General features: G+C 37.4%; 1 protein-coding gene across 1 annotated transcript; it reads right to left on the bottom strand.

Moving 5' to 3' along the window:
• Positions 1-988: 988 nt before the first annotated feature.
• LOC112642756 (dihydrofolate reductase-like) lies at positions 989-2,349 on the bottom strand. Its single transcript, XM_049097147.1, has one exon. The coding sequence runs from the start codon at positions 2,241-2,243 to the stop codon at positions 1,791-1,793; it is 453 nt and encodes a 150-aa protein (XP_048953104.1). The 5' UTR covers positions 2,244-2,349; the 3' UTR covers positions 989-1,790.
• Between the last annotated feature and the right edge of the window lie 14,571 nt (positions 2,350-16,920).

Below are 16,920 nucleotides of genomic sequence, written 5' to 3'. Positions count from 1 at the left end.
CACTTCCCCTCCTACTTTTTTTCTCCCTCTTGACTCTTTCTTCTTTTTTTCTTTCAAGGATTTTATTTTTTATTTTAGAGAGAGAGAGAGAGAGAGAGAGAGAGAGAGAGAGATAGAGAGAGAGCATGAGCAGGCGGAAGGGGCAGAGGGAGAGGGAGAGGGAGAGGGAGAAGCAGGCTCCCTGCTCAGCAGGAAGCTTCATGCAGGGCTTGATTCCAGGATCCTGGGATCATGACCTGAGTCCAAGGCAAACAATCAACTGACTGAACCACCCAGGCACCCCTCAGGGTCTATCTTTTAGCACACCTTTGACATGTGGTCTCCAGGAAGTCTGCTCTGCCTCTGGAATTTTGCTCAATAGAATTCTGGAAGCCAACCAGATTTTGCTAGTTAGATGCACTTTTGTGATATTTGGAAGAGAGGAAGTGAGGCAGAAGTGATTTTGCTACCTCTGATGGTAATCAAGGTCATGGAGACATGAATGCTAGGAGGAATTTTAAGTGGCTGGAATCAGTTTTCCTGGGTCTACTGGTTTCTGAGATTAAAGTAGTTGGTAAGCCTATTGACACTCTACTTGATCTGTGTAATTTAAAGGTTGAAGTTGCAATAGTTGTAGAGCTGCATTCAGTGTCCTAGTGTTTGATCACCCATTTCATGAGTTATTTATTTTTTTATTTTTTAAAAAAGATTGTATTTATTTATTTATGAGAGACAGAGAGAGAGAGGCAGAGACATAGGCAGAGGGAGAAGCAGGCTCCATGTAGGGACTCGATCCCAGGACTCCAGGATCACGCTCTAGGCTGAAGGCAGATGTTCAACCACTGAGCCACCAAGGTGCCCTGGGTCCATCTCTTTATTTAGGATTAATTTCTAGAAGTGGAAGCCCTGGGTCCAAACCCAGAATATTGTGAATTTTAATTGATATTGCTAACTTAAACTCTAAAAAGTTTATATTAATTTACAAGGCAAAAAAAAGCTATTTCTTTGGATACCTAACAATCCACATCTTTGCTAACATGATGGGTAAAATGTGTTTTAATTTTCATTTTTTTTAATTCAGCGAAGTTTAATTTAGTTTCCATCTTCATAATTTTGGTTTCTAGCATTATCCATTTCCAATTCATTACCTTCTTAATTTCTAATTTTAGCCATGTGCTGTTATTACTCTTTTTTATAAGGAACAGCCTATTCTTCTTACATCATAACATCCCATGGAATCTCACTGAAGATCTAAAACAGTTTTTAGAGGTCTCAGACATTTCTTTTTAATCTTTAAAAAGGTAGTGTCCTACCTGCCTTTTTACTATCCCTATGGAATTATTAGAGTTCTCAACTTACTGATTTCCTGAGTGAACAGAACTTTTTCAGAAGTGTGATATAGATAGAGAAATCAAAGTTCCTATTTTGATCTAATTTTCTTTTAGTATTTGAGCCCTCGCTTTTCTGTTTTTAACCCATTTCTGAGTTTTGGACAAATCTGTCTAGTCCTATCTTTGTAAGTCCTGGTTTCAACTCATGCTCTCAGGGATTGTCTCTCTTTGGCTCTTGGTAGATATGCTACCCTAGGCAGGTACTGGTCCTTGATGGGCAACACACAGTTATAGCAAGAAATGTTTCACAAATGATGTCTGATATGGTCTAGTTAAGATTTATAAAATCACACTGCTTAGAAAGAATTATCCATTGACTTAGAGTCAACAAAAGTTTTTTTTTTTTCTAATATTAAAATATAGATAGAATTGTTTGGTCGGGGGGAACTAACTTGAAATAAATCAAAAAATATCTTCACATTAATCGTTCTTCTCATATACTTCAAATTTGTACTTAATGCCTTTCTCCTCCTGGACATCAGAAAGAACACCTGGGTATTCTGGCAGAAGTTTATATTTCTCCAAATCAATTTCTGGGAAAAATGTGTCACCTTCAAATTCATGCATAATCCTTGTCACAAATAGTCTAAGATGGCCTGGTTTGTTCATGGCTTCCTTATAAACAGAACTGCCTCCCACTATCCAAACCATGTCCACTTTATTTGCTAATTCTGGTTGCTTAGTAAGTTTTAAAGCATCATCCAGACTTTTGGCAAGAAAATGAGCTCCTTGTGGAGGTTCCTTGAGGTCTCTGCTGAGAACTATATTAATTCTGTCCTTTAAAGGTCGATTCTTCTCAGGAATAGAGAACCATGTCTTCCTACCCATAATCACCAAATTCTGTTTACCTTCCACGGAGAAGTTCGTGGTCATTCTTTGGAAATACTTGAATTCATTCCTGAGCGGGGGCCAGGGCAGGTCCCCGTTCCTGCCGATGCCCAGGTTCTGGGACACGGCGACGATGCAGTTCAGCGTGCACCATGGCTGCGGCCCCATTTCATGTTATTGAGAGGCAGGCAGTTGCTGAGGCTTTCTGCTTTCTATAGTACAGCCACTGTGATATGTTTTTGAATTCAATATGTCCAGAGGCAGACTCCTAACTCCTGATGTTCTAGACATTCCAATTATTTCAAAAGCAGTTTATTCCCTGAATTAACTATTTTATTGCTTACAATAGCTAGAACATTTTTGTTTCTTGGGTTGAAACCCCATGGATACAATATTTAATAGTAGGAGTGGGGTTATGGAAATAGGCCTTTAAAGACAGGAAATTGGTATTTGTTGTCTGACCCTTGGATTTGAATGCTGTTACTATCTGGTTACCACTGGAAAACGAAATACTAGTAGTTCATGGCATGTAGTTGCAAAAAAACAAAAAACAAAAAACAAAACAAAAAACAAAGCAAAAACCAAAAAAACCTACTTAAAATGTCATTGTGATACCCTCAAATTGGGTATTCTATTAAATGTGCTTTGTTTGACCAATTATCTATTATTATGTGAGACCATTAGAATACTATTGAAAAATTCAAGATGTAGTAGGATAGCTGCTTCTGGCTGTGCTAGAGAATTTTTTTTTAAATTTTTTTTTTTATTTATGATAGTCACACAGAGAGAGAGAGAGAGAGAGAGGCAGAGACACAGGCAGAGGGAGAAGCAGGCTCCATGCACCGGGAGCCCGACGTGGGATTTGATCCTGGGTCTCCAGTATCACGCCCCGGGCCAAAGACAGGCGCTAAACCGCTGCGCCACCCAGGGATCCCTGTGCTAGAAAATTTTGAAGAAAATAGTGGCAAGTTCTAGGTTCCAAATTCTTGGCTCAAGAAACTGGGTCCAAGGATCTACATCGACTGCTCTAAATGAATCTGTTATCTTGCAGTTGAAAGGCTAACATAGCTGAGAAAAGGGACATGAGTCTGTGGTTCCAATATGAGATGAGTTCACATTCTTGCCAGATCTCTTATAAGAATATAAAATATTAATAGGGAGAAAGTAAGCCTGAGACTTGAAATACAGCCTTTTGTAGATTTGGGTGAATCTTAATACCTTGAACCACCAATCAGTCTGTGCTGCCCTAACTAGCAGTGGCATTCCTCCTTATCCTGTCTGGTAAGGTTAGTGGTGCCTCATTTGAGTCAGTTAGCTCATGAAGGGTTGTCTGTTGCCCATGCACTCTACCTCTGTCACCATTTGGTCTCTATATACCTACAAATCCCAATATGCCTTAGGGCGATAAGTACAGATGTGACCAGGTATGAGGTATTTAGGTAACAAAATCATTCCAAGATTTAGGTAACGTCTGTCAGAGGAAATCTGGGGGAAAGACATGTAACAGAATATAATGATGCTAGAGCAGAAAGGAAAGCACATAATTTTCAGGCTTATTGCATTGATATGGGTTCACTTACTAGACGTTCTGAATGCAATACAAGCTTCAGAATTTGAGGGCTGGTTCTCACTGTCTCAGTTAGTTGGCTTGAAACCAGAGTGTCCTTCTAAAGTAAATGAATTCAAGATGCCAGAAATTCCTTGATAAAAATTGATGAAGGGATCCAAAGATTTAGGAGTAGATTTATCATATGTGACCCACTCACTTACTTCTTCACTACATATCCTAAAAAGGTCCAGCATATACTCTCTCTATGAGGCAATTGAGAAGTAGTGTGGTGAGGGCTCATCATTGGAGCAGTGGCAGCAGCAGCTTTGTAGTGGTTGCTGTCCAGGAGGTAAGGTGTGAGATGGTGCTATTGAAACGGTCCACTCAATTTAAAGGCAGAATGCATGAAGGAATAGGGTGGAAGAGGCCATCAGTCACTGTAGTTGGGTGGGAGAGGCCATCAGTCACTGTAGTTACCAAACTTGGCAGCAAGTTTGGAAGAGTTCATGGGATGGTTTGATATGCAAGGATCTTTGGCAGTGGTTTGTTGATCCTGGATCCTACAGTATTGGAACAGATGAGCAGCATACTAAAGACCAGTTTGGTTTATATAACTGTATGTATCTTAGGACTGGTGGACAGTCACTGGTTCACCATACTTCATCATAATTCAAACTCATGGCTCCTTATTCATTTCCATACCTGAAACAACCTGCCCTGAACCACTTTGTCCAGAGTCTTCTTGAATGAAAAGGGGTTAGATATTCCTGAGGAATATTTCTTGTTTTTTTGCATGTGCAGATTTATCTGTTGTCTTTATACTTGATTGATGGTCTGAGTGAAAAATCATAGGCTCACTTTCTCTGTGATGATTTTCTGTATGTAGCTACTCTGTCTTCTAGAGGTGGCATCTTTACTATCTTCTACTATAGATGAGTTTCACTATTGTTTAGCCCTATCTTGCTTTTGCAAAGTATGTCTTTTTCTCTTTTGTAAGTCACTTGGTATTTTTGCCTGAATTTCCAATGCCTACTTTTTTTTTCTTTAGATTTTATTAGTTGCTATCCACTTATTGATACTTTTGAGCCAGTTTTTTTTTTAAAGATTTTATTTATTTATTCATGATAGTCACAGAGAGAGAGAGAGAGAGAGAGAGAGAGGCAGAGACACAGGCAGAGGGAGAAGCAGGCTCCAGGACGTGGGATTCGATCCCCGGTCTCCAGGATCGCGCCCTGGGCCAAAGGCAGGCGCCAAACCGCTGCGCCACCCAGGGATCCCTGAGCCAGTTTTTCTTGGGACACATTGTACTCCTTAGCATGGAGATTGAAATTCTCTTTCATTTCAGAAAGAGAATTTTATTTTTATATATTTCTTGAATATATATTTCTTGAATGTATATTTCTTGAATTATATTTAAGAGCCTGCATGGTTCCATGCTTTTAGTTTTCTTCCTTGGGATGTGAAAAAATTTTGTTCACTACTTTCCCTATGTATCATTTTCTTTTCTAATCCTGTCAATCTCTTCATTTCTACGATAATCTCATTTTCCCTCTATTCCTTCCTTGCACTGTATGTTCATGTTTCATTTCCCCACTGCTTTTGAAAATCCTTTCACGTTTTGTGATTTGGGCTTTAGATATCTGCTTGTGGTGCTAAAGTGGATTTTGTATTCAGAATCTCATTTTCTAAAAGTCAGCTTTGTGTCTTTTTATTTTTTTAAAGGTTTTATTTACTTATTTGAGAGAGATGATGAACAGAAGGAAGAGGGAGAGAGAATCTGAAGCTGACTCTATGCTGAGCTCGGAGCCGGATGTGGTGCTCTATCCCATGACTGTCATGAGATCAGGACCTGAGCCAAAACCAAGAGTCGGATACTTAACCAACTGAGCCATCCAGGTGCCCCTCATCTTTGAGTCTTAATTTAAGTAGTGATCTCCAAGCATTTGCTATGTGCCAGGGACTGGACATTTAGGAACTCTAAAGACAAATACCTTGCTTTTGAGGGCTTTTTAACATGGTAGGACATGAAAAATAAATAACAACAAGGAAACAAACAAAAAGCCCCAAACACCAAAAAGGACAGAATGTGTTAAGTGTCAAAACATTCAAAGTGGCAGTTTAGAACAAACCTGTGGTTCAGGAAAGTGCGGCAGTTAAGAACACCTTGATGTTGGGAGCATAGTACTCAGAATATGGTAGGAACTCAAGACATAATGAATAGATCCAGAAGAAAACTTATTTTCAGCTGAGAGAAGAGAGATTGATAATAATCTTGCTCCTGGTACAATTTTAGGAAGAAGTCCCTAAGCTTATATTTTTAAGATATTCTAGTTTATGTAATTATTGTTTACTCTTTATCTAGATTTCTTTCTGGATCAGTTTATCTGTCTCAGAGCTTAAATGTTTTTCATATAACTCTGCTGCCTTTGAGTAGACTTTGGAGAATGAGTCTAATATTAGCAGATGGATATAGAAGGGAGAGCATTGTGCATAAAACAAAGGACAGAACAAAACCACATGAATGCAAAATCGGGGCACCATAGGAAATAAGTCTGGAAATTCTGTGTAGGGCTACATTATTAAGGGCCAACCCAAAATATCATTTACTTTCTGGATAGAGGATTAAAAAAAACTAGATGAATTTCTGATACATTCCCCATTTTCTGCATTTATCTTGAAAGATAAAAAGACACCAATTGTATTGATTGATATATTTGTCAAAAAGTTGACAGCACAACATTTAGTTTTATAAAGTGCAAACTTTCTAATTGACGGAGGCAGAATATTTAGTTATTAATTGTTGGTAATTGGTGTCATTTATCCTTTTATTCTTTTAGTTTTCATGATGGCCTATCATTGATTGAATATATTATTTGATTTTGTTATGCTTCGGTAGATAATTTTCCTTTCTTAGTTACTCTCACTTCTTCATCCCTCCCCTTCCCTCTTCTTTACACATCTTCCCTCATTTTTTTTTTCTCTACTCAGTTGATTATCAGCCAATTAGTTAGTTATGGAGGCATATACTAGATGAAACATGCATTTTGTTTTTTTCTTAATGAGGTGCCTGGATCTTTACCTTTTTGGACACAACGCAGTATTTTTCATACCATATGGTCTTTGAGGTGTTTATAATGCTATTTTTTTGGTAAAAAGGAATTGTTTATTCATGTCATAAAATCAAACATTACTCTTGACTTATATAATCATAATCACCACCAGTACCACCATAATAACAGTAACCTTTGGGTTGACTAGACCAATCAATTTTATAATGTTACAGTTGTCTTCTGATCGTGGTTTTTATGCATTCATGAAAAAAGCAGAGAATAAAAGCTTAGTAGTTTACATGCTGTAAAAATTAAGAGGACATGACTTAGGATTAAAGGAGGTAATGATTTAATTTTGGAGTTGCTGAGCTGAGCTCTGGTGGTCTGGGAAGCTCTGGGGAGAATCCAGATATTGCAGTGACAGATTTGGGTTGGAATATTTTGTGAATGCAATAGCAGATGCACTTATGGAAGGCTTTTCAAATCAAGATGTTGCCTTACATGACCTTAGGATATGGTGGTTCTCCCAAGGCTCTAGATTTGAGGAGATGCTTTCTGTTTAGCCAAAACCTGAAAATTATTCCCCTTCGCACATTACTTAGTCATTTAAAATTACATGGTTTGCAGAAACCATTAACAGGATGTGTGTGTGTGTGTGTGTGTGTGTGTGTGTGTGTATGTCTTTAAGCCAGTAAACTCTGTTTACACTCTTTAGACAGCTTAAATTAAGGTAAATATACTTTATGGCAATTTTCCTGGGCTGTAAATATGACTTATATGTTTCTATATCGTTGCTTCCACTATGAACTTGAAATTGCAGTAATCGGGTCTGTTTGAAACTCTCTGGGACTTTGTGTCTTCTTTCAGTTTCTTAAGAGTATATACCTTGGACATTTTCAAAGATTTACTGAGGGATTAATAGAGTTAATATTAAAACTTTGAAAATCTGTACTTGTGGTCTTTGATCTCTTGAATTCTTGATATTGAGGCACCATTGATTATCTTTGCACACTGAACATTTGTTTGTAATTTTTTTCACTTTTAGGTACTGTTAATAAATAATAATATCTAGCATATTCATGACCAGGTGTTAATTGGCCCAATTCAGAATTAACCTCTAGGAAGTCTGCTATATGATAATCAAATACCATGAAATATCCTGTATAATCTTTAAAAGTATGCAATAAATTATATCACTTGTAGAGATTTTATATCTCATCCTATGATATTGCTTAAATCTCTATGCAAAGATGGATTCAAAAAGCATGAGAACTCTTCAAGTTATAAGCTTAAGTAGAAATTTTGATTATTTGTTGAATAACGGGAGCTGCACATTGACAATAACTATTCAAACTCTGAACCAAGATCTTAATTTGACATGATGGTATGTTTTAGCTTTGTTTGGATTTGCTGTCAAACCCTAAAAACATTAGCAAATGGTACCCGCGCTTTTAAATCATAAAAAGAAACCTAGATTTGTTTGCAGTTTTTTTAATCTGTTGTTAATAAACTTGAAAGAACACAGCCCTGTCTAATAAACACATCAAACTAATGGGTACCAGCGCAGTTCAGAAGAGTGTTTGTTGTTTGGTGTTTAGATTTCAGTCAGAATTAATCAACAATGGATGGGGCCTGCTGTATTTATTAGCAGCTCAAATCCCTGTGATTTAATGCCAGGTCCCTTTGACTCATTCCAGTGAACGCTGGCAAGGTTACAGCACTGATACATACTTACATCCTCGGGTCTTAAAAAGAAAGAGAAAAATAGAGCCTAAAATCAGACCACAGGATTGGCAAGAATTTCCCGAGAGCCATTTTGAATTTAGCCCTATACAGAGAGCCTGTGAATAGGAAGCAATTGATTCAGGAACAGAGGAGCCTTTTTTGCTGGAAGAAGCCTTCAGCTGTGCAGATGGCTCGCTGGCATAATCCAGTCTGCCTTTGTCTTTCATTTTATATATTAGGCTACTTTCTTCTCACACTCTATATTGCTTTTATTTTCTCCTTTTACTCCAAGCCTCCAAATTTTGGGGGCAAGGAGAAGTTGCAGGGGTTTGGCGAGGGCGGCTGCACTCTATATGCACTATCTCCCACAGATTATGAGTCGCTGGTACATTGCTGGAAATGCTGCTTGCTTGTCACAGTCACCGCTAGGCTGTTCTTTGTACAAAAGTGTCAACTTTTGAATGAAGCCTCTGGAAACAGATGTAAAGATTAATCTTGAGAATGCATTTTTCTGAGGCTCCAAAAACGTGCCTTACTTGTGCAATAGCCCCGGTTCTTGACATTTATTTTTTTCAAAGTGATCTCATTTCTCAATTACAAAGACTGACATTCTTTGCTGTTCATGTTCAGAAAATTCCACAGCCTTTACCCATTCTTTCTGCTTCCCATGTCTGGGGGCTGCCTTTCGAGAGCAAATTATTTGTGGAAAGATGTTATTTATCTGGAAACTCTTCAGTGAAAAGTTGATGGAGTCATTTTTACTCCAGGGACCATCTATCTCCCTTCCAAGATAAGATTTGCCCGGGCTCCCCTCCTACACCTTCCTATGGGAAGATAGCCCACTTTGGGCCTGATAAGTAGTTTCACGTTGAATGCCTTGTGGCTGTCTCACAGATCCTTTCACATCCTTCCCAGATTTTTCTTTCTTGCTCTAGGTCATATTGTCTTTTTTTCTCTCATTTGGAGGCAAATTTTGAAGAACAAACATACGCCAAAATGGGCATTTGTTCAAGTATTTCCATGTTAAATATTAGGCTATATCTCAAAATGTTCTGAAGCAAATCTGAATTTAAAAAAGAAAGAAACACTGAGAATGTTAATCACATACCTCTGTTTTTCTTCTGGAGCTCTTTGGTCCAATGACATGTTTCCTTTCAGCAAATAGGCTTTGTGGGAATGATGTGGGCTATCTTTTTTTTTTTTTTAATTTTATTTTTTATTTTTTTTAATTGTAAATGTTCCACACACAGAGAATAAATACCACAGACTCCACCACTTTGGAATGACTTGATTGTGAGTCAATGTCCTTGTTTTCCCTCCTCAAAAATTGTCTTTTCCATTTATATGGGAAACACATGTACATAGTTCCTCCTTTCTTATCGTTAAACAATGTGTGTAATGCATTTCAGCTGGGGATTAAAAAGATCTGGTTCTTTAAACATTTGTATACGATCGGCAAATGTCCTAACATATAGACCTTTTTTCACTGTTGTAATCATTGCCTATATACTCAGCACTTTCTTTTGTGAGGCACATTTATTTTGGTACTGACATACTTAATTTTCTTATGGTACCTCTTTTAGGTTGTGTATCTCAAGGGCATTGCTTATAAAGAGGAACTTGACTCTCAAGTGAAAATGTTTAAGTTTAAAGACCGAATGCAGATTTTTGGCTAAAGATGGCAGAAGAAATGTGTTTGCATCCCAGTTTATTCCTTGAAGTAATAAAAAATAACAATGGTGTAAAACAAATAAGAAAGGCCATCCTCAATGAAACCGGGCACATGCAAGCCATGCCAGCAAAGTGTAGGTGCCAGAAACAGTGACGTTGGGACCAAGCTGAGATGACCTCAGTCTGCTGGCACATATATCTCTGATTCCTGGTAATGACCAGAGAGCGCTTTACAAGTTGGGTGCCCTGTCCTGAAAGGCCCCAACCAAGGATCTTTCTCTGGAATGACAAGAGTCTGAGGGTTTGGATTTGCTACAGGAAGTTATTGAATTCAGGTTTATGTAGCCAAGGAGGAGCAGGGTCAGGGTGTAAACAGAATTACTCAGATATCTCTTTTTATCACAAAAGGCTGACCACTGGGAAGAGGGAAGATGTTAGAAGGCAAATAGATTTGTTAGGGAATCACAGGCTGCTGGAGACTTACATAGTATGTTGGAGCCAGCTCATGGTCTACCGTCTAGAGCTGATTTGTAAATTTTTGATCAAAAAGTTGATCATTAAACACAGTCATTCAAAATTAAATTATAAAATTACAATAATGTTAAAAACAAAGGTAATAAGTACTCGAAACTCAACACTCCATATTTCCGTATTTTATTATTACCTAATGTTCTTGAGGCATTTACATCGATTGTATTTGATTGGTGAAAATGTTATATTAAAGTGCCCTTCTGTGCATTTCCTCCCAACCCTGTGATCAGTGATGTCACATTGGTAGTTTGAAATTAGCCATGGTGGAAATATTATACTATGAAAATCTGCAAATGCTGTAGATCAGCACTTCGCTTATTGCTTATTATTTGGACTTAGAGTGATAGAGAAAACATTAATGCTTATTAAAACGAACAATGTCACATCCGCAGCACAAAAAGTTGAGGAGGTATCCTTTTAGTGTTTGAATTTATAATTTGGTTCAGTGAGTAAGCTGCTCAAGTCACCAATGAAAGTATGATGTTCCCACATGTGTGTCTTTGCTGTTTCACTTTCATCTTACTTATTAGCTAACTGGAAATATCATCCAGCGTTTGCGTCAGAACCACATTTGCTTGTCAGTCGCAATCATAGGCTGGGTACGAATTTGGTAAAACTCAATAAAGCATTCTGGGAGAATCAATCGGCTGTACAGACTTTACAATTGTCTTTTGTGATTATTTTGTAAATTGTGTGCTATCCATCCTTTATATCAGTAAAGCAGTAAACTTATTATGTACATGTAAAATGCAAATATGTAAAAACATATGTGCATGTAAAAATGCACTGTTTTTAGGATAGTCTGTGAAGGAGTTATACACACCTACAGGTGCTTTGCGATGCTCCAGCAAGATAGCCTTCTCACTCTTTGTTGGGCACGGGAACAGAAAAAATGGAGGTTTAGTAACTTGAATGCAGGGACCATTGTAACTGGTGACATACCTAGGCCTGAAAATTAGTGAAAAGGTATTTTGAGACAATATATTTAAATTCTAGGGATCCCTGGGTGGCGCAACGGTTTGGCGCCTGCCTTTGGCCCAGGGCGCGATCCTGGAGACCCAGGATCGAATCCCACATCAGGCTCCCGGTGCATGGAGCCTGCTTCTCCCTCTGCCTGTGTCTCTGCCTCTCTCTCTCTCTCTCTGTGACTATCATAAATAAATAAAAATTAAAAAAAAAAATTCTAGATACTCGCTGTCTTAGTTTTTCTTCCTGGCTCCTCCCACCAATCTCTGCTGGTGGTGAAAGAACTGTCTTCATTCAAGGATGTCATTTTCTGAAAAGAATGAACATGGGATCTATACACAGATACTGAACACAAAAGAAAGAGGAATAAGAGCTAATCCATGCAAACTGGCATGTAGAGAGTCCTTGAGTTATTATTCTTATTTTTATGATGTAAGGCCAATGACTAATTCACATCAGAGTAGGAATTATGCCCACAAGTAGAAAAAAACCATCTCAAACATAGAATTCTCCACATTATCAAATAAATTAAAGACAATATTACTTTTCTGAAATGAGACCTCACAGAAGGGAAACAATGAATCAAAGAAGGAAAAGTTGTGGAGGGATGGAAAGTATTGCCAGACAATCTGAGAAGTTTGGACCCAGCTGAGCTGTTTGAGTATATAGGACACAGACAGATCACCTCAGACATGAAAGAATTCAGGGAACAGAATACCCAAGCATCTTTCTTTAAAAAAGGTCCATGATGATGAGATCTAAAGTGTATATATATATATATATACACACACACACACACACTATATATATATATATATATATATATATATATATATATATATATATATATATTCCTTGACTTGAAATCAGAGAACAGGATCTCATTTCTAATGCTCTTGGAATATTATTATTATTTTTAAAACTTTTACTTATTTATTCATGAGAGACACAGAGAGAGAGGCAGAGACATAGGCAGAGGAAGCAGGCTCCATGCAGGGAACCCGATGTGGGACTCGATCCCGGGACTCCAGAATCATGCCCTGAGCTGAAGGCAGGCGCTCAACCACCCAGGGATCCCTGCTCTTGGAATATTAAAAACAAACAGACAAACTTATGTCTGGGAACTAAGAAAACCTCAGTAAATTGTGCAAACTAGAAAAAGAGGGCATAACGTAGTCACAGATCACAATACACTGAAACTAGAAATTTATTACAGAAAGAAAATAAATCCCAACCATCTAGAATCAAAAGCAACAACAAGAAAGATGATTCTCAAATAAGTTTTAGGCTCAAGAGAAAATTCAGAACTGAAGTTAAAGAGCAGGTAGAGAAAATACCAATGATAAAACACTATATACTAGAATGTACATTCTAGAGCTGAAGCCATGCTCAGGAGAAGATTCATGGCCTTAAGCTCAAATGACATGATCTTTTCACCGAATAAGTTAAGGGGAGAAAAACCCCAGCAAAACTATTTTTAAAGAAAGAGGAAGAAGTTTCATAAAATTACAGCAAATATTAAGAAATTAGAATACAGAAAGTAGAGCTAATACATAAATCAATCTCCTAATAACACAGATAAATCACTAGTTAACCTCAGAGAAAGAAAAAGGAGACAGTGCAAACCCACAAAATTAGAAACCGAAGGAAAAATAACCAGATACAGAGGAAATTACAAGAAATGTTTAAGTTTTTTTTTTTTTTTACAGATATTGAAAAATCTGGGTACATGGATGATTTTCTAGGCAAGTACATATTACCAAAATTGATATCAGATGACAAGGAAAACTCAAACTGAACAATTGCAAGGAAGAAAATCCGTTAAAAAAATTATTAAAATGTTGTCCCTTTGAAGAAGGTCAAGGCTCATGGTGTTTAAAGCTCCACACACACTTCTCTGAAACTGAGTGGAGAGAGCCTTCCATTTTATTTTTGCAAAACTATACTGAAACCAGATTCTGAAAAAAAGGAAATTTCACACTTAGCTTCCTAAACTGGAAGTAACCCAAGGTAAAGTTAAATGATGGAAGTAATATGTAGCCATTAAAAAGAAAAATATACAGCTGTCCTTAGGTGGATATAGATATATATTGAAATATAATATTCAAATAAAAAGGAAAGGTTCAGAACAATGTATATGTGTCCATTTGAGTAAAAATATGTATAGATTTGTTAATGGAGCATTTTTTAAATTGAAGTATAATTGACATACAGTATCTTACTCATTTCAAGTGTGCGTAATAGTGATTTGATATTTTTGTATTATACAAAATGATCCCCAGATGAGACATTTATTTAACAATGTGTTTTCACAAGATAGCATATTAAATGAGATTTTTTTTCTCTCTCATCCTTTATTATTTGGAATTCCCAAGTGCAATCACAACTCAATATTCCATGGAAAACGTAACCCTTCAATCAGACCATGAGAAGTGAAGTGCACTGATCCAGCTTTATCAGAAATCTCCATTAATTTAAAGGGGTAATAGTCAATTCATTTTCATCATATATTTCCAGTTTTCTTTTTAGCTACTTATGGAAAGTAAGTGCCATACTGCAGTTTTGAACAAAATAGCATCAAGAGATCTCACTCTTTTCTCCCCTTAGTAAGTTAGGATTCTTGATCTTTCTTGCACGTTCAAATAACATAAAATTTCTTAAAATCTTAGTTCTATCTGGCAAATGTACAGTTTATGTTAGGTTGGTGTGTTTGACTGTTCAGTCTGATGGGCACTATGTGGACTGCATCTGGGAAAATTTATAGAAGGGGGTCCAGTTCTCTTACAGGATGCTGTGGAAGCAGATTCCATGTGCTAATAATAGAATCTTCAGGGAGATGATTTTGCTTTTTGTGAGGAAAGAATGTTTTGAACTGCTGTATGAGAATTTTGGTGTCCGCAATATCCCAGATGTTGTACTATGAATTGTCGAGGCAAATGGTCTACAGGCAGCCAGAATTGGAGTATACAGAAAGCAGGAAAGACCAAGAAGTTATTGTAAAAATCTTCAAATACGTTGAAGGCGTATTTCAGTATTAGGTAAAGATTTTGGAGATGCTTGTTGCCAAAGTGTTTCTAGACCTGGTGATTATTTATGGTGTATTTTTAAAGGAATATTTGGATATATGATACTGATTGTTAAAATTTGCCCTACTTTGTCACATATGTCTCGCTGACACCAACTCTAGAACTCAGATATGTATTATTTGAGGGGGATGGATGAGTACCGGATCATTTATAAAAGTGGTAAGAAAAATGGAGGAATCTCTTAGTTGCAGTCTAGGGATGCTTCCTAGGTCCAGGACTCTTTTCCAGCATTCTTGAGCCCAGGCTAATGAAGTGCTAATGGGGTGTTAGTACTGGCTACTAGACCAAGGCATCCAAGAGACAGGAGGGTAAACACTCTTTGAAGTATGTGCCGAATCCTTTGAAGTGTGCTTCTACTGGGAAGATAAGCACTTTTCCTGTCTCAGAGATCTCTGGTTTGATGTCCTACACCCTATGGCATAGATTCTGGGCCAACACATTTGCTCTTTTCAGGTGCTACTTAGGGAAGTAACTGCATTAGAGGAGTGATTCCAAGGTTTGGCCATCTCATGTTCGATCTGGCTAACAGAGCCTCATATAGGAAACCCTTATGTAATTGCAAACTGGCTTAGGTGACTTTTCTTATACCTCACCCCTAAAAGAAATGAAAAATATAAAATAGGTCAAACCAGGGTATTATTAACCAGATCCCACTCTACACTTTTCTCCTCTTAGACTTCTCTCCTTTTCCCTCTTCAATACCCCAATTAAATAAAGTCAGAACTGTCTTTTACTGGTCTTTTTATCCTCAGTTCCCAGCATAGTCCTTTGTATACCTTGAGCACTGAATCCATTTAATTAATGCACATGAACGAATCGCTTCATTATGTGGACTAAAACCCTGAAGAAAATGCTCTGCTACATGATTCTTATAACTTTTAAAAAGGTTCTCAATGTAGCATAAAACCACATAAATAGGGCAATACAGTACTTTCTAATCTTTAAGTGTTTAGATCTTGTCCATCTTTTGTTAGGTTTATGCCTAAGTGCTTTATTTCTTTTGGGTAAATGGTATTTTTCTTTAAAGATTATATTTATTTATTCATGAGAGACACACACACACAGAGGCAGAGACATAGGCAGAGGGAGAAGCAAGTTCCTCTCAGGGAACCCGATGTGGGACTTGATCCCTGGACCCCAGGATCATGTCCTGAGCCAAAGGCAGATGCTCAACCGCTGAGCCATCCCAGAGAAATAGTATTTTGTCTTAAATTTCAAATATTGTTTACATAAGTATATAAGAAAATGATTGGCTTTACTATATTAACTTTGTATTCTGCAACCTTGCTATGGTGGCTTATTAGTTCCAGTAGATTTTTGCGAATTTTTTAAAACTTTCTACATACACAGTCATATCATCTAATAACAGAGACAGTTTTCTTCTTTCCTAATCAGGATACCTTTAATCCTCTTCTTGTTGTATTGCATTATCTAGACTTCCCTGATGATAATAAAAAGGAGTGGCAAGAGGGGATATCTTTGCCTTGTTCCTGATCATAGTGGGAAAGCTTCTAGTTTCTCTCCATTAAATATCATGTTAGCTGTAGATGTACATGTTCTTTATATCAACTTGAGGATGTGCCCTTCTGTTTCTAGTTCACTGAGAGTTTTATGAGTGATTGCTGCTTTTTGTCACATGCTTTTCTGCTTCTATAGATATGTTTATGTGATTTTTCATATTAAGCCTGTTGATATCATGAATTCCATTACTTGATTTTTGAATGCTGAATCAATGTTGCATACCTGGGGTGAATCCCACTTAATCATAGTCTATAATCCTTTTTATGCATTCTTGGATTTTTTAAAAATTTATTTTTATTTTTTTATTGGAGTTCAATTTGCCAACATATAGCATAACACCCAGTGCTCATCCCATCAAGTGCGCCGCTCAGTGCCCGTCACCCAGTCACCCCCACCCCCTACCCACCTCCCTTTCCACCACCCCTTGTTCGTTTCCCAGAGTTCAGCATAATCCCCTCCAATTCCATCCACGTCGAAGCAAATGGTGGGTATTTGTCGTTTCTAATGGCTGAGGAATATTCCATTGTATACATATACCACATCTTCTTTTCTTGGATTTTTAAAAAAGATTTTATTTATTTATTCATAAGAGACAGCCATACAGAAGCAGGGACATAGGCAGA

Source organism: Canis lupus, chromosome 19 (assembly GCF_003254725.2).
Source record: "Canis lupus dingo isolate Sandy chromosome 19, ASM325472v2, whole genome shotgun sequence".
Classification (NCBI taxonomy): Eukaryota; Metazoa; Chordata; class Mammalia; order Carnivora; family Canidae; genus Canis; species Canis lupus.
Note: the sequence above shows the minus strand (reverse complement) of the source record. Positions and strands in the feature narration are given on the sequence as shown.

Coding starts and splice junctions, on each gene's coding strand:
- LOC112642756 (XM_049097147.1), bottom strand. CDS start 2,243: ATGACCACGAACTTCTCCGTGGAAGGTAAACAGAATTTGGTGATTATG.